Raw genomic sequence first — 17,658 nt, 5'->3', positions numbered from 1 at the left:
CCCAGAGCTGGAGCATGGGCCGCCCCAGGACAGGACCACGGGCTGGAGCACGGGCCGCCCCAGGACAGGACCACGGGCTGGAGCACGGGCCGCCCCAGGACAGGACCACGGGCTGGAGCACGGGCGGCCCCAGGACAGGACCATGGGCTGGAGCACGGGCCGCCCCAGGACAGGACCATGGGCTGCCCCAGAGCTGGAGCATGGGCCGTCCCAGGACAGGACCACAGTCTGCCCCAGGGTGGGATCACGGGCTGGAGCATGGACTGCCCCAGAGCGGGACCACGGGCTGCCCCTAGGGTTGCCAACTTTCCATTTGCAGAAAACCAAACACCCTTGTCCCACCCACTTCCCTGAGGCCCCGCCCCTGCTCACTTCATCCCTCTCCCTCCATCGCTCACTCTCCCCCACCCTTGCTCATTTTCACCAGGCTGGGGCAGGGGGTTGGGGTGTGAGAAGGTGCGAGGGCTCTGGCTGGGGGTGCAGGCTCTGGGGTGGAGCCAGACATGAGGGGTTTGGGGTGCAGGAGGGGGCCCCGCGAGGGGGTTTGGGGTGCAGGAGGGGGCCCCGCGAGGGGGTGTGGGGCCAGACGTGAGGGGTTTGGGGGGCAGGAGGGGGCCCCGCGAGGGGGTGTGGGGCCAGACGTGAGGGGTTTGGGGTGCAGGAGGGGGCCCCGCGAGGGGGTGTGGGGCCAGACGTGAGGGGTTTGGGGGGCAGGAGGGGGCCCCGCGAGGGGGTGTGGGGCCAGACATGAGGGGTTTGGGGTGCAGGAGGGGGCCACCCCAGGGCCCCCAGTATTCGGCAGCAATTTGGCGGCTGCTCCTTTGCTGCGAGAGGGCGAGAGGGACCCGGACGTGCCGCCCCAAGCAGCTGCTTGCTGGGCTGGTGCCTGGAGCCGGCCCCAGGTGTGGGCTCTGGGTGCGGCTCCCAGGAAGCTGCTGGAGCCTCCCTCTGGCTCCTGGTGGGGGCCAGAGAGTCGCTGCCCCTGCCCCGCGGCGCCTGGCCAATGGGAGCTGCGGAGCCGGTGCTGGGGTGGGCGGGGCGCGGGCCCTGGGGCCACCCCTAGCCCAGGTCCCTGGGAGCTGCGTGGGGCCTGGCAGGTCCCTGCTCCGCCGACCGGCCTGTGAACCGCCCGGTCAACACCGAGCTCCGGGCAACGCCCGGTCGGACGCGGGGAGAGACGGGTCACGTGGGGCGAGGCGGGGCGGGCCCGGCACGAGGCTGCCTAGGCGGGGAAACGAGCGCTGGTCCGCTCGGCAATTTCCGTGAGTGCTGGGTGCCGGCTCGGGAAGCTCCGACCCCGCTCGGCAATTTCCGTGAGTGCTGGGTGCCGGCTCGGGAAGTTCCGACCACTCTCGTCAGTTTCCGTGAGTGCCGGGTGCCGGCTCGGGAAGTTCCGACCACTCTCGTCAGTTTCCGTGAGTGCTGGGTGCCGGCTCGGGAAGCTCCGACCCCGCTCGGCAGTTTCCGTGAGTGCCGGGTGCCGGCTCGGGAAGTTCCGACCACTCTCGTCAGTTTCCGTGAGTGCCGGGTGCTGGCTCGGGAAGTTCCGACCTCGCTCGGCAGTTTCCGTGAGTGTCTGGTGCCGGCTCGGGAAGTTCCGACCTCGCTCGGCAGTTTCCGTGAGTGTCTGTTGCCGGCTCGGGAAGCTCCGGCCCCGCTCGGACATTTGCGTAAGTGCCGGGTGCCAGCTCGGGAAGCTCCGACCCCGCTCGGCAGTTTCCGTGAGTGCCGGGTGACGGTTCGGGCCCACTCGGCTGGTTCCGCCGTTCCTTGTTGTGGCCCGGCCGTGTCTCTCCCCCAGCCTCGCCGGCCCCGCCACCCCCCCGGCGATGGCGGCCTTCGGGATCCTGAGCTACGAGCACCGGCCCCTGAAGCGGCCGCGCCTGGGGCCGCCCGACGTCTACCCGCAGGACCCCAAGCAGAAGGAGGTGCGGGTCGGGGCCCCGCTAGAGGGAGCCGGGCTGGGCCGGGGGCGTGACCGGGCCTGGGGGACCCGGGGGTGCGGTGTGGGGGATGGGCCCCGTCGCTGAGGGGTCCTGCCCCTGCGGGGTGTGGGGGGATGGGCCCCGTCACTGAGGGGTCCTGCCCCTGCGGGGTGTGGGGGGATGGGCCCCGTCGCTGAGGGGTCCTGCCCCTGCGGGGTGTGGGGGGATGGGCCCCGTCGCTGAGGGGTCCTGCCCTGCGGGGTGTGGGGGGATGGGCCCCGTCGCTGAGGGGTCCTGCCCCTGCGGGGTGTGGGGGGATGGGCCCCGTCGCTGAGGGGTCCTGCCCCTGCGGGGTGTGGGGGGATGGGCCCCGTCGCTGAGGGGTCCTGCCCTGTGGGGGGATGGGCCCCGTCGCGGAGGGGTCCTGCCCCTGCGGGGGGTGTGGGGGATGGGCCCCGTCGCTCAGGGGTCCTGTCCCTGCGGGGTGTGGGGGGATGGGCCCCGTCGCTGAGGGGTCCTGCCCCGGAGGTGTGGGGGGATGGGCCCCGTCGCTGAGGGGTCCTGCCCCGGGGCTTGTGGGGGGGATGGGCCCCGTCGCTCAGGGGTCCTGCCCCTGCGGAGTGTGGGGGGATGGGCCCCGTCGCTGAGGGGTCCCGCCCCTGCGGGGTGTGGGGGGATGGGCCCCGTCGCTGAGGGGTCCCGCCCCTGCGGGGTGCGGGGGGATGGGCCCCGTCGCTGAGGGGTCCTGCCCCTGCGGGGTGTGGGGGGATGGGCCCCGTCGCTGAGGGGTCCTGCCCCTGCGGGGTGTGGGGGGATGGGCCCCGTCGCTGAGGGGTCCTGCCCCTGCGGGGTGTGGGGGGATGGGCCCCGTCGCTGAGGGGTCCTGCCCCTGCGGGGTGTGGGGGGATGGGCCCCGTCGCTGAGGGGTCCTGCCCCTGCGGGGTGTGGGGGGGATGGGCCCCGTCGCTGAGGGGTCCTGCCCCTGCGGGGTGTGGGGGGGATGGGCCCCGTCGCTGAGGGGTCCTGCCCCTGCGGGGTGTGGGGGGGATGGGCCCCGTCGCTGAGGGGTCCTGCCCCTGCGGGGTGTGGGGGGATGGGCCCCGTCTCTGAGGGGTCCTGCCCCTGCGGGGTGTGGGGGGATGGGCCCCGTCGCTGAGGGGTCCTGCCCCTGCGGGGTGTGGGGGGATGGGCCCCGTCGCTGAGGGGTCCTGCCCCTGCGGGGTGTGGGGGGATGGGCCCCGTCGCTGAGGGGTCCTGCCCCTGCGGGATGTGGGGGGATGGGCCCCGTCTCTGAGGGGTCCTGCCCCTGCGGGGTGTGGGGGGATGGGCCCCGTCTCTGAGGGGTCCTGCCCCTGCGGGGTGTGGGGGGATGGGCCCCGTCGCTGAGGGGTCCTGCCCCTGCGGGGTGTGGGGGGATGGGCCCCGTCTCTGAGGGGTCCTGCCCCTGCGGGGTGTGGGGGGATGGGCCCCGTCGCTGAGGGGTCCTGCCCTACGGGGTGTGGGGGGATGGGCCCCGTCGCTGAGGGGTCCTGCCCCTGCGGGGTGTGGGGGGATGGGCCCCGTCGCTGAGGGGTCCTGCCCCTGCGGGGTGTGGGGGGATGGGCCCCGTCGCTGAGGGGTCCTGCCCCAGGGGTGCGGTGTGGGGGGATGGGCCCCGTCGCTGAGGGGTCCTGCCCCTGCGGGGTGTGGGGGGATGGGCCCCGTCGCTGAGGGGTCCTGCCCCTGCGGGGTGTGGGGGGATGGGCCCCGTCGCTGAGGGGTCCTGCCCCAGGGGTGCGGTGTGGGGGGATGGGCCCCGTCGCTGAGGGGTCCTGCCCCTGCGGGGTGTGGGGGGATGGGCCCCGTCGCTGAGGGGTCCTGCCCCTGCGGGGTGTGGGGGGATGGGCCCCGTCGCTGAGGGGTCCTGCCCCAGGGGTGCGGTGCGGGGGGATGGGTCCCGTCGCTGAGGGGTCCTGCCCCAGGGGTGCAGTGCGGGGGGATGGGCCCCGTCGCTGAGGGGTCCTGCCCCGGGGGTGTGTGGAGGGATGGGCTCCATCACTGAGGGGTCCTGCCCCAGGGGTGCGGTGTGGGGGGATGGGGGATGGGCCCTGTCTCTGAGCGGTTCTGTCCCCAGGAGTTGTGGGGGATGAGCCCCGTTGCTGAGAGGTCCTGCCCCCAGAGGGGTGTCTGCCCACAGGGAGGTGTCAGGATGAGCCCTATTGCTGAGGGGATCCTGTCCCTGTGGAGATCAGCGGATGAGGCTGGGAAGTTGCCCTCCCTCAATGAGGGCTGTGGCAGGGACCAGTAGGGGAGGATAACCTCCTTTCTCTCGCTGTCTAGTCCCGTGTCTCCAGGCTGGGCTACCGGGGGAGCTGCATGGCTTGTGTACAGATGCACTGGCATGCAGCCAGCATTCCCTTACTCCTTCTCTTGCACAGGATGAGCTCACCGCTTTAAATGTGAAGCAGGGTTTCAATAATCAGCCAGCAGTCTCTGGAGATGAACATGGTACTGCCAAAAATGTCAACTTTAATCCAGCTAAGGTAAGATCCCTGCAGGGCTTTGGGGGCCGAGTCCCTCTTCCTAGGGTTCCCAGGGGTAGGCCTTGTTCTTAACAATTTCTTCACCCAGACTGGTGATGATTAGTGTGGTGGTTCTAGATCCTGGCCACAGCCAAGGTCTTTGGGATAGGAGTTCTAGGGTGGACAGGTTTACACTCTTGTATTGATCTGGCCTATCACTTTCCCAAGGCTACGCTCTAGGTGTCTATTCTCCTTTGTGGTGGTGGGCTGCTGTGTTCCCAGCCTTGGTGGGAGAGTAGGCTGCTCAGCTCCTGACCCACAGTGTCAGTGATGTGGTGGCAGAGCTTTATCCACAGCTGTTGATAACTAGTACCTAGGTGCCCCATCCTGACAGATCACTGGCTCGCACATGAGCTGCAAATTAAGTAGGAGGTTAGAACATCGGTATTGGCTTGATGCAGGGACATTGCTGTGGTGAATAAGAAGTTGTATGTTTGGAAGACAGACTTCTCTGTTGGTGCAAACACAAAGCTGGGAGTCATGAGATGCCTGTGCCTCAGTTTGGCCTCCTGTACAATATGTTAGTGCTCACCAGGCCTCCCTCCCACTGATATCCTCGGATGGAAGGCCATCAGGAAGTGCCAAGTGTTGGGTACTTCTGCCAAAGAACTAGAGACATTCATTCCAGCAGTGCTAAAGCCAGGCTATTTTAGCGCTGCAATTCAGAAGTTCCCTTATTGAGGTATTCTCAGTCCTGCTGCAGATGGTCTTCTTGTTGATTGAAGCAAAGGGAGCCATTTGCTGTTTTGGAAGTTCATGCTAATGAGACTTTGGGGATAATAGCAAATGTATGTAACTAATTAATAAAGCCAAGCCTCTCCCAGAGACTGACAAGGGGTTAGTGTGTAGCTCACAGAACCCAGTTCTGTGAGAGGCTTCTTACCCTCTTCTCTTTTTCAGATTAGTTCAAATTTTAGCAGCATTATTGCAGAGAAGCTGCGCTGCAACACGCTGCCTGACACGGGAAGACGGAAACCTCAGGTGAACCAGAAGGATAACTTCTGGCTGGTGACGGCACGCTCTCAGAGTGCCATAAACAACTGGTTCACAGATCTGTCTGGAACTAAGCCCCTCACTCACCTGGCTAAAAAGGTATGTTGCAGGTGAGGCTGCCAAGAAAGGTAGAACATGTCCTGCCTGAGCTCTTCCCTCACCTGGTTTTGTGGGTATTGTCTGTTTTTGAGGACTGCAATGGAGGTTTTGCGGTTAGAAGAGGTTTGTTCTCTCTCCACATCAGATTGGTTATAGTTCTCAGAATGTGTGTCCAGGACTCATGTTGGGCTACCTGTGTCCTCCACAGCTGTAGAGCTAAGGGTCTCAGTTATTCAGAGATGAGGCTAAACTTTGTCTCATGGTATGTAGAGCTTGAATGTTTCATTTGAATTTTGATTGCTTTTAAGGGAACTGCTTCTGCCTAACTTTATTGGCCTCATGCTTAGATGAGGGTAGTTCATGCTGCTATGGTGTTTTCAAGTTCTCAAAGATTGTAGTGGGATTGTCTAGCGATAACTAGCTGAATGACTTCCCACACTCCTGTGTCTGTGGCAGCCTTCTTACAGGGAAGGGCTCTGTATTGGCCTGGTGGAGAGCTGGTTAAGAAGAGCATTTACATTTCTGTGCTCCAGGAGCTAGGCCTTGATGCTACCATAGTGGAGCTGGAATGATGAATTCTCTCAGGGCTGGATGAGGAAAGAAAGCTCCGTCTTCTGTAGAGGTGGGGCTATAAACAGGGTGCTTGTGAGCCTGGCAGTGGTTGTGGGAAAGCTTAGTTCCTATTGTAGCAACAGAGTGTATAATGTAGAGGCTAGAGCAGAGGTAGTCAATTTATTTTTTGTCAAGGTCCAAATTTCTTAGTCCAGGTATAATCAAGGTCCAAACTCCAGAGAAAATAATAAAACAACAACAATGATGATAATAAATAAATAAAAAGATTTCGGGGTTCATTCAAAAGCATCTGGTGGTCTGAATTTGGCCCATGGTCTGACTATTGACTACCTCTGGGCTAGAGTTTGCCAGGTCCTGGAGTTCAGGGCCCCTGTGAGTAAAAGTCAGTTTTCACAGGCTGTTAGTGTGTCTTTTGTACTTACACACTTCTTGACTTGTTATCCACTTTTCCCTTAAGAACTGTGTTTATGACAGACCTGCCTCTTTGCAGTGCCTTTCCTCAGTTTCCTGCTTCATTTCTCATGTGTTGCACTGCAGCTCTGGTACTGTTGCCTGCTGACCCAGGAAAATGTTCTTTATGTTGTAACTGCCCTGATGGAATGGCACAAGGTGCGATACTTAGTTTGTGCACGGTTGTCCAGGCACAAGGGTGGTAGTGGGTGTTACTCTGGGGTGATTCCTTTCTGGATCCTCAGAAGCTAGCTTTTCCCTTTTTCTGTTCTGTTCTAGGTACCCATCTTTAGTAAGAAGGAAGAGGTCTTTGGTTACTTGGCAAAATACACTGTTCCAGTGATGAGAGCAGCCTGGCTGATCAAAATGACTTGCGCCTACTATGCTGCCATCACAGAAACTAAGGTGAAAAAACGGCACGTCATTGATCCCTTTATTGGTAAGTGCCTTGAGTGGAGTTTTGGCCTTTTCACTACCAGGCACCTCCTCGATAGAATAGTAGTCGTTAAGGATGAAAAAGATCTATTTGGCCACATCTGCCCTAGCCGGGAGGCTATATGCAGTGTATGCAGCCAGGATGTGTCCCAGGATGTTAGAGAGACAAGGTGGGTGAGGTGACCTGAAGAAGAGCTCTCTTTGGCTCAAAAGCTTGTCTCTCTCACCAACAAAAGTTGTCCCAATAAAATATATTACCTCACCCACCTTATCTTTCTAGCCAGGAGGGGGCAGCACAGGCTTCCTTCTACTGGATCATGACTGCTGTTTTCATCCTTCTAGTTACATCCCAGGCAATGGGGCTTCAACCTGTTCCCTTGGACAACAGACAAATACATCTTCCTGAGAACGAATATTTTCTGATAGTCTTTCACAGTTCACTCTCATGACTTCTCCTTACACCCTGTGTGTTCCTCCCCTGAACAACCCCATTCCCTCCTTGGTGTTTACACCTTTAACATATTTGTGGACTCTTATATCTGCCCTTAGGTGTGTCTTAGCCAAGCTAGGCAGATTTCTCCCAAAATGTATTAGCTGCATTTCCCCCGCAGAATCTCATTCTGTTATTTCCTGCATGTTTCCAGCCTCGCTGGGCCTCTTTGTATCATGGCTCTGGCCTCTGTGGAGTTCCAGGATCCTTCCAATTAGCAGCATATGGGAAAGCCTGTCTGTTATGGTTTATACTGCTGCCCATCACAATAGTATCTGAGCACTTTCCACTTTAAAGAAATAGCAAGAGGGACTTCATGAAGTCTCTGCTCCTCTCTCTTTCTGGGACAAAGACTACACTCTAGGTTTTTTTATTTTATTGGGTTGGTTGATTAATATGTTTATTTACATAGTTTTGTTTTGTTTTATTCTCCTGATCTCCTCTGGAAGTTTTTTCCACAGCTCAACCCCTTCAAGCATGCTTTATTCCCAGCTCTCACCTGTCTTGTCCTGGGCTTTGTGATCTGAATCATCCCAGAGGAGCCAAAATATCTTGACAGTTCATGGAATGAAATTTGGGCTTAATGTAGCTGGGACATTCTTTATTAATTGCTTTGAAGATTAAGACCAAGGCCTTGAACATGTTGCTGACCCCATCTCTCAGATCACTAATGGGGATGCTACATCAGGCTGTCCTGACCCTGTCCCCTCCTGTTTCCCTCCATCCCATTGCTCTTGCCAGATCTTCAACAAAGGCGTTTAAGGAATCTTCCTTCCTAGCGAACTGCCGTCCTGTATTTTGTGTCTTAAAGACCTGCTTTAAAATGCAGTTCAGAATTTGTCCCTTGTTCTCCACCGTTCCCTGGAACCCACAGGTGTATCTCTTTCCTTGTGATTTTTCTTCCATCACAGGAACTCTTTGACTTCCCTCTCCCTGCCTGGATCAGCCCTCTCCCATTCCTCTCCCTGCTTACCTACTCACTGACGACTGTCTTCTTCGTTCCAGAGTGGACACAGATCATCACCAAATACCTGTCAGAGCAGCTGCAGAAGATTTCTGAGTTCTATAGGCAGCTCTCTGGGCAGGGTTGTGGTTCACCATCTGGGCCCATGCCGCAGGAAGTGGAGCACGCTTTGAAACAATGGGACTACAATGAGAAACTGGCTATGTTCATGTTCCAGGTGAGGTGTTGAAGGGAGCTGCTGGCTGGGGTGGGGTTTGCAAGGGATACTCAAGGCTCAGAAGTAATTTGTTTTTGCAGAATGTATTCCATCCCTGAGTCCCTGGGTGGCCCAGCAGGAGGAATAGGGGTAGAATAGCTCCAGGATGCTCTTCCTTTGGTCCTCTCACTCTGTCTGTCTGTCTCCAGGACGGGATGCTGGACAGACACGAATTCCTTACCTGGGTGCTTGAATGCTTTGAGAAGATACGGCCAGGAGAAGATGAATTGTTGAAATTGCTCTTACCTCTGCTGCTGCGGGTGAGCTTCAGGAGAGAATTACTTCCTCCAACACGGCTATGGGGAACGCAAGCCACCTTGCACTAGCCTGGGATGTTTCCCCAGCTGAGTGCCATCCCCCCTACATTAGCCACCAGCTATCAGAAGGGAATGCTGCTTATCCCACTACTTTCTGCTACTGCAGGGGGTTTTGTTCCAGCTCCTTGTCCCTGCCTTACCTGTAACAGCTGGACTCTTGATGGTAGTAGTGTGTTCATTGGATGGAACTGAATAGATGTGGCTTTTCTCTTCTGCTCTCATGGCTGGTTCCAGCTAGACCCCCAAGCTCCTGAGAAGGCAGGGACTGGGTGCATTGAGATCAATGGAGATGTTGCCCATGGTGCTCTGTGAATCTCACTGGTGCTTAAGCAACATTGTGATGACATTTTTCCCAAGGGTTCCCTTTGCTTTGGGCGAGGCTGTGGCCCTATCCGTGAGGCATGACTGCACAGCATTGTGCTCTGGGGACTTCTCTAGTGTTGCTTGGAACTGGGATGGTTTTTCTTTCTTCCTCACAGTACTCTGGAGAGTTCGTGCAGTCGGCATACCTGTCCAGGCGCTTGGCCTACTTCTGTACCCGCAGGCTTGCCATGCAGCTGGACGGCACGGGTGGGCACCTGCCCCACATCCTATCCGCACAGACGGGAGCTGCCCTCCCTTCAACACCCGCCCCTCAACCGGCTGCAGGAAATCCTCCCCCTAGTCCCTTCAGTGACTTGCTGCTCTGTCCCCAACACCGCCCGGTGGTATTTGGGCTCAGCTGTATTCTACAGGTAGGGTTTTGCTGGGTTAATATCAGTGGTGAAGGAGGCTGGAGCTCTGATGGGTCAACAGAAGACATTCTGGTTAAAATATTAGTATGATGCAAAATCAGCATAGTACATACTAGAAACTATCTGGCTGATAGAACGGAGAATCATCACCAAAAGAGTGTGTTTCTAGTTGGATCCCACAGACATCCATTGTTGGCCCAACACTATCTAATATTTTTATCAGTGATCATTCCTGGTAAACTTTGTAGATGATACAGATTAGTTGAGATGGTAAATAATGATGATGGGTCCCTGGGCGCAATATGCAGTTTAATATGGCAAAATACAAGGTCTTGCATCTGGGATTGCAGAATGTAGGTCACAGTTGAAGGATGAGGGACTTTGTTCTGGAAAGCAGGACTTGGAAAAGGACTTAAAGATAGGACTTAATATAGGCCTAGGGAGGTGGTGTTACCTCTCTATATAGCATTGGTAAGTCCATTTCTGGGATGCTTTATCCTCTTCTGGTGCCCACACTTTAAAAAGGTTGTTGAAAAACTGGAAGCGGTTTAGAGACAAGCCATAGTGATTAGAAGAGTGGAAAGCCTGCCTTGGAGTGAGTGACTGAAGGAGGTCAGACTTTTTAGCTTACTGAAAAGTATGTTAAAAGAAAGGTGTCTTGATCATGGTCTATCAGTATCTACTTGCATGTGGGGAAGATTTCTGATAGCAGATGGCTCTTTCATCTAGCAGACAAAGGCAGAACAAGATGCAATGACTGGAAGTTGCATCTTGATAAATTCAAACTGCAAGTCTGGCATAAATTAACCATTGGAACACGTTAGCTAGGGATGTGGTAGATTGTCCATCACTTGGAGTCCTTATATCAAGGCTTGTTGTCTTTCTAAAAGACCAACTGAATCAGAAGTCCTGGGCTTGGTGCGGAAATCCCTTGGTGAAATACTCTGTCCTGTATTATGTGGGGTGTCTGACTATGGAATCTGTGTAGCAACGGATAAGAAACCCTGGGGCTCCAGGATTTGGGCTACATGTATCCCCCATCACGCTTCTGATTTATTTGCTAGTGAGTCCTTTCTGTGTCATTAATGTAACTTGCATGGCCGGGCTAACCAGGGAAATTCACGTGGTGTTATTGTGGGTCTTTATGAGCTGCATGCACCAACTTCTTACTAGCCTAAGGCAATTTGGAGTTTTGGCCTTGGCTACTTAAACGTGTCTAGTCTAAGTAAGCCAATGCAGTAAATGCTTGGTAGCTTCCTGCGTGGAGAGAGGGCACCTCTGTACCCGAGCACACTCTCCAGCCTCAAAGCTCTTTCAGATGGGAGCCTATTCATAGGTGTGGTGAGGCTGAGGCTGGGGAGTATCTGTACAATCTGGGAACAGCCCTGCAGAGTGCACTTGGACCCAGGAGTCAGGCTTGGATATGCTTAGTGCTTTTGCTTTGGCTGTCTGCTGCAGAGTATCATCCTGTGCTGCCCAAGTGCTCTGGTCTGGCATTACTCCTTGACTGACAGCAGGATAAAGACTGGCTCTCCACTGGACCATCTGCCTATTGCCCCCTCCAACCTGCCCATGCCTGGGGGGAACTCGGCCTTCACCCAGCAGGTGAGCAGCTTTCAAAGGAGGGAGTGTTGGGGGCCCAGGATGTTAGCCGTACCCCAGTCCATTCAGGCTTATCTCTCCATATTAAGCAACAGCACCTCTGGCTATGCTCCTGCCACTGCTGAGCCTGAGCGGCTGAGGCACTGAGAGATGCAGGAGGCCTCTCCCTCCTTTGTGCTGCAAGCAGGGCACCCATGGACCTGGGGAATGGGTAGAATCTCTTCTCTTGTGCCTGAGGCAGCCAGTGCCCCACTTGGGGATGGGCGGCGTCTCTCTCGCCTTGTGCCTCAGGCAGGGCAGCTGGCATTCCCTGGGTTCTGCTGGCAGCTCTCTGTGCTGCAAGTTTATTCTGGCCACCCTTGCATGTGTTTATGGAATTCCTTTGCCTTTAGGTTCGGGCGAAGCTCCGTGAGATTGAGCAGCAGATAAAGGAGCGTGGCCAGGCTGTTGAGGTCCGCTGGTCATTTGACAAGTGCCAGGAAACCACTGCAGGTAACTTACTGCAGGATCTGCAGTCTCTTCTCCCTGTCCCTAGCATCAGATGTGTTAGTCTGAACCAGTGCCCTAAGGAGCTCCATGTCCAGTCATCCTCTCTTTGGCTTGTCTCTTGGCCACATTTCTGCTCGTTTGACCACAGTGAGGAGAATGCAGATGGATCTTGCTCTTTCCCAGGCTCAGAGCCCTGTGGGGATCAGGCCCACACCCCACCCCCAACCACAGGTTGTGTCTCCTGTCTCCCGTGCTCTGAGCTCGCAGAGATTTGGGGCTTTGCCTCCTGTGTTCTGAGGTCTGTGATACCAGTTGCCCAAATGCTTGCTCATGCACACTGCCCTTTCCTTCCCTGTCCTGCTCCAGGGTTCACTATCGGCCGGGTTCTGCACACTTTGGAAGTTCTGGACAGTCACAGCTTTGAGAGATCTGACTTCAGCAACTCTTTGGATTCCCTGTACAACAGGATATTTGGGCTGGGACCAAGCAAAGACAGTCATGAGGTGGGTGATGGGCCACACTGGTGATGCCCTGTGCTGGTGCAGGTGCTAGTTTGGGGGGGTTGTTCTCTTTCAGGTTTCCAGCTGGCACCATGAGGGAACTAGCTACTTGGGTGGCGCATGAAAAATGGCCCATTGCAGACAAGACATTGGAACTCTATTGAAGGGGGTGTCTATGCAGCCCTGGGTTAGGGAGAAAGTGAGGTGTGCATTGTGAGAGCCTATGGTAAGGGCTGCCTGTATTTCTGAGGGAGGGGAAGCCTGTGCAGGCATGGGGGAGGTGGTGTCTGGTGCTGCTGAGTAGCATTCCGTACAGCTGACAATGACTGTCCTGAGCAGAGGCACAGCCCCAGCCCTCTGTGAAATGGGAATTGCCTTTGACAAGGGGGTGGTGTCTTTGATCTGTAAAAACATGCTGTATAAATACACGAAAACCAAATGTTAAACAACCCATCCAGGAAATGACAACCCATGCTAATACTGGGGGGAGGCTGTGCAGGGAGCTTCCAAGGACATGACTTTGGTCCTGCTGGATTCAGGGCCACAGGCTGCTCTTTGGGATCCAGGAGCTGCTAGGTCATGCTCTTTTACCACAACTGAGCATGGAAAGTAGCATGTCTTGGATAGCTGGGACCCAAATGACTAGAGGTTTGGAGGTCAGTCAGTCAGTATCAGCACCCATAAGCAAACTGGGATCCAGGGCAGTCTCTGAAGGGCTGGGGTAATGTGCTTGTTGAGCTTGGACCCAGCCTGACCCCAAAAAGGAGGAATTCCATGAAGAAAGCCCTGCTTTGGGATTTCCCAGGGGTGTGTGGTGCAGTTCCCCCTCTGTGTGGTCTGCATGAAGCGTGGAAACCCCGCTTCAGACTCTGGCTTGGTGTGTGTTCTGTGTGTACTGGGAAGAGAGGAGTAGAGCAGATTCCAGGCTGGTTGGCTTCCTGCTGATCACCTTCCTTTGTGTCCTGACCGCCTGTGCCCACAGGAGCGGTTGAACTCTTACCTGTGGTTCAGTGCTTTACCATCATGCCTGTGTTCTGACAGATCTCCCCAGATGATGACGCAGTGGTGGCCTTGCTGTGTGAGTGGGCTGTGAGCTGTAAGCGCTCTGGCCGCCACAGGGCTATGGTTGTGGCTAAACTGCTGGAAAAGCGGCAAGCGGAGATAGAGGCCGAGGTGAGTCCTTGTCCCTGCTGGACCCTGGAAGTCTTTGAAAAGCAGCTAATAGTTGGAACAAGAACAGTAGTTGCTGGGTTGGTCGCTGGGGTTAAAGCAAGCGTGACCTTCTCCAAAGAAGAGCTCTCCCATAACTATGTAGTGAGGTTTTGTTTCCAGAACTGATAGGCGGAAGCCTGCTAGCTGAATACTGGAGGCCAAAGGCCCCTTGGTGCTAGTGCCTTTGGCATGAACATTTACTTTGACCAATAGTAGGCCAGAGACCACCCCACTGTATGGGACTGCTCTGTGTGTCTCTCGGGTTCTCTGGAGCACAGATACAGAAGCACTAGGTCTCCTCAGAGGCTGTGCATAGTGGGTTATGGGACGGTTCCGTGGGACTGGCTTTCTCCTATGGGGGGAGGTTCTCTCTAAAAAGACAATGTCTGTCTTTGGGAGTGGGGGACACTGAGTTTCTCCTCCTGGCAGCAGCCTGTATTCATGTCTCTCTCTCCAGAGATGTGGGGACTCTGAAGTTGTGGATGAGAAAGGCTCCATCTCCTCAGGTTCCCTCTCAGCAGCCAGCACGCCTGTCTTCCAGGACGTCCTCATGCAGTTCCTCGACACTCAGGCTCCTGTGCTAAGTACGTAACAAGAACTCGCTAATGTCCAGCCTTCCCTCTCCCTTGAGCCCTGGACATACCCAAGAGTCTCACTTGGACTCTGGAGAGGAGGGGATGCAGCCCGGAGGGCAAGACATTAGGAAGGGATGAGGAAATGTAACTGCTGCTGAGACTAACTGGAGAGGAGCTCAAGCATTTAGTTGCTGCCTCTGCCAGCTGTGTGCTCTGGCCTTGATCCCCACTGTGGTTTCCTAGCCCTGCCTTGAATCCTGCCGGGTGGTTGCGAGGCCTCTAGAAAACTCTACCTCTAGCCCTGCAAAAGGACATCCCTGGGTTAGATATTGGGCAGGTGGCCAGTGTTGCTCAGAGCAATGCTGGAGGGAGGACTCTGGTAGCGCTACCTGCTCCTTCATGTGCTGTTGCTGTGCCTCCAGTGGACCCAGGGAATGAAAGTGAGAAGGTGGAGTTCTTCAACCTGGTGCTGCTGTTCTGTGAGCTGATTCGACATGACGTCTTCTCTCACAACATCTATATGTGCACACTCATCTCCCGGGGTGACCTGGCCATGGACTCGCATGGGCCCCGCCCTCCCTCGCCCTTTGATGACCCCGCCGAGGAGCATGACAGAAAGGAGGGGATGGGCAACAGTGGCATCAAGCTGGAGGTAAGGAGCACCGGCTCTCATGGCCCCTTCCCAAGTGCTCCTTCCTGAGTGTCCTTACGTCCTGGACTTGTCCCCTGCAAAGTACCTGCACTTGCCACCTGCCTCCCTCCCCCAAGGCTAATCCTATAAAACTTCAGCCCGAAGGTGAAGGGTTAAATTCTAAGCCGCTGAAAAGGGCCTGTGGCATGGAGAAGGCTCTGGAGCCATGATTCTATCGCTCATGCCATGCAGCCCAGCTCTAATAAGACAGCATGTAATAAGCTACTCAGGGTTTGAAAACCAAAGGGGTATTAACCGTGTGGCTGGCACAGGCACTGCCAGAGGGGGGCTCATTCTGCCTGGGCTGTAGGCTGGACAATGCCGTGGGGAAACTCTGAGGTGCACACGTTTCCTAGTGCAGCGTGGAGAATTAATGGCTCCCCTTGTTTATGGCCCCAGGACACCGGCCTCTCGGAGTCCATGGATATTGATCATAGCTCCAGCGTACTGTTTGATGACATGGAGAAGACTGATTTCTCGGTAAGTTTCTGTTTTCCTCTCCTACCTGGTGCTCGGTGAGTACCTCAGGTATGCTTTGTTGGGCACCTTGCCAATGTGGAGGTGCATCAACTTGCTGCTGGGTGCATTCCGTCCTCTATGGAGTTGAAGAGCCTGGCCAAAAGGGCTTGTGTCTTGCGGATGGTTGGGGCTGTATGGTAGACACAACTTGCCTGTGAATGCTCTTGAGTAGAGTGGTACAGAGCATGTAAGCAGGCTAGGATCCAGCTGTGTAACCAGGTGTGCCATTCCATGAATTTCCTCCTTGGTAGGGTTGACACCACCCCAGGAGCTAGGGAGTGAGGCCAGTTGCTTGTCACTTGGAATGGTGAGGGAGCAGGAGGTGAGAGTGACATTCCTGAGAGGCAGTGTAGGGTATGGAGGGTGAAAGTGGTGAAAGGATGGTGACATTGAGACACTTGCTTACCTGGGATAAGAGATGTGGTCCAGTGGCTCTGCAGCCTTGGGCAAGTCACTTCACCTCTCTGCCTTAGTTTGTGTGTTTCTTAGCTTGTTGTGGGGAGTCGCTCGTTCATGTTCGCAGAGCACTTTGAGTGAAGCTGCGCAGTAAGAGCTAAGAATGATTGCTGTTGAAACCTCCGGGAAATTTCTTTTTTCCAGCCATTGCTATCTTTCAAGGTGTGTACTGGACACCTGTGGTGTCTGCGGCTGCACTGCCCCCCAGGAGGCCTTTTGCCTTAATCTTGGCTCTTGTGGAGTGTTGGCATCAGAATCATAGCCTCTAATTCCTAACCTTCTGTTGCTTGTTCTCAGTCCAAGGTGTACCAGGAAGCTGTACTCATGTGCAGATTGGGGAGGAGGATCTGGTACCTGGGCTGGGAGCAGTGTCCTGAGCCAGGGCCGGCTTTAGGCCGATTCCCCCAAATCAGGCCTCACGCCTAAGGGGGCTCCACGCCCTAAAGAAGAGCACCTAACTTAGGTGCCTTTTTAACTTTTACTCACCAGTGGCGGTCTGGGTCTTCGGCGGCACTTCAGCAGCGGGTCCTTCACTCACTCTGGGTCTTCGGCGGCACTTCAGCAGCGGGTCCTTCACTCACTCTGGGTCTTTGGTGGCACTTTGGCGGCAGGGCCTTCAGTGCCGCAGAAGACCCGGAGCGAGTGAAGGACCCGCCGCTGAAGACCCGGACTGCCGCCGGGTATTTGAATTGGGCCCCGCTCTTCCTAAAGCCGTCCCTGTCCTGAGGGGTGGGTGCTGTCCCCATGCTTTGCCCTCCTTATCAGCTGTGGGCTGGAATAGCCTTATGGGCTGCTTTCAGTGCCATTGGTGTGTGGCCACGTACCACAGCAATCTTGTCTTCTCTCCCTAGATGTTCTCTCCTCCAATGCACTGTGAGTCTAAGGCCAGCCCTTCCCCTGAGAAACCAGACCCTGAGAAGGAAGCAAAGCCTCTGCTAAAGGAAAAGGCTGCAGAAGGAACACTAGCATCCCTGTACGACCAGCCCCGACACATCCAGTATGCCACACACTTTCCTATCCCTCAGGTATGAGAACTGTGCCTACTTTCCCCCACCCCTCTCACTCAGGTATCAGACCTGGGCTCACGCCACCCTCCCATCGTGAGACCTGCACATTTCCTTGCTGCTGCTCCACCCAAGCATGGGACTCCTGACGCTTTGCAGCCTGAGCACTGAAAGAGAAAGGAGCATGGCCATGCATGCCTTGAATGCTGGGGGCAGTTGTCTTTGAGTGGGCGCCTGGGGTGGCTCTTTGCTTCCCCATTCCCCAGGGTCATCTCCCAGCTGCACCTTCCCTCTCCTCTTAGAGACCCATGTGTGATGAGACAATTGGCATCTAGCCTGAAAGCAGCTAATGCAGTTGTCTCCCTTTGGCTCCCAGGAGGAATCATGCAGTCACGAATGTAACCAGCGGCTGGTGGTTCTGTTTGGGGTTGGGAAACAGCGAGATGATGCCCGACATACCATCAAGAAGATAACCAAAGACATTCTGAAGGTGTTAAACAGGAAGAGCACAGCGGAGACAGGTTAGTGCAGCCTGGGCCCGCCCTGCCCCAGGAAGGTGTTCCTTTCCGGCTGGTTGGGTCCCTTGGGGGACCTGCACACAGGGGACACTGAGTGTGCAAGGGAAGCAGTGATACTGACTAGACACAGTGTGCTGTCACACAGGAAACCTGCTGAAAAACGTTAATTAGCACAGCTGCCCTGAAGCCAATGGAGCTACATTGATTTATACCAGGTGGAGATTTGGTCTGTTCCACTTTTCTATAATCTCTGTCAGTCCAGGGCTTCTTAGAGGTGCCTTGTAACAACAGCAGA

The 17,658-nt window shown here is 56.0% G+C and overlaps 1 protein-coding gene across 3 annotated transcripts in view; it reads left to right on the top strand.

Annotated features, from left to right (window-relative positions):
• Nucleotides 1-1,740: 1,740 nt before the first annotated feature.
• Nucleotides 1,741-17,658, top strand: part of MED12 (mediator complex subunit 12) — a 63,990-nt gene continuing 48,072 nt past the window's right edge. For 2 of the 3 annotated variants that reach the window (XM_045030349.1, XM_045030346.1), the window contains exons 1-16: nt 1,744-1,928; nt 4,343-4,447; nt 5,387-5,578; nt 6,881-7,040; nt 8,532-8,707; nt 8,896-9,006; nt 9,543-9,797; nt 11,256-11,402; nt 11,792-11,891; nt 12,255-12,391; nt 13,430-13,561; nt 14,058-14,184; nt 14,598-14,827; nt 15,266-15,346; nt 16,693-16,866; nt 17,222-17,366. In XM_045030349.1, the coding sequence (XP_044886284.1) occupies nt 1,830-1,928; nt 4,343-4,447; nt 5,387-5,578; nt 6,881-7,040; nt 8,532-8,707; nt 8,896-9,006; nt 9,543-9,797; nt 11,256-11,402; nt 11,792-11,891; nt 12,255-12,391; nt 13,430-13,561; nt 14,058-14,184; nt 14,598-14,827; nt 15,266-15,346; nt 16,693-16,866; nt 17,222-17,366 (2,371 nt within the window). In that variant the 5' untranslated portion in view covers nt 1,744-1,829. Of the gene's footprint in view, nt 1,929-4,342; nt 4,448-5,386; nt 5,579-6,880; nt 7,041-8,531; nt 8,708-8,895; nt 9,007-9,542; nt 9,798-11,255; nt 11,403-11,791; nt 11,892-12,254; nt 12,392-13,429; nt 13,562-14,057; nt 14,185-14,597; nt 14,828-15,265; nt 15,347-16,692; nt 16,867-17,221; nt 17,367-17,658 lie in introns of all 3 variants that reach the window. The other variant, XM_045030347.1, reaches the window with a different exon arrangement.

This window comes from Mauremys mutica, chromosome 9 (genome assembly GCF_020497125.1).
Source record: "Mauremys mutica isolate MM-2020 ecotype Southern chromosome 9, ASM2049712v1, whole genome shotgun sequence".
NCBI classification, from domain to species: domain Eukaryota; kingdom Metazoa; phylum Chordata; order Testudines; family Geoemydidae; genus Mauremys; species Mauremys mutica.
The sequence above is the reverse complement of the archived record's forward strand: the minus strand, read 5'-3'. Positions and strand labels throughout refer to the sequence as shown.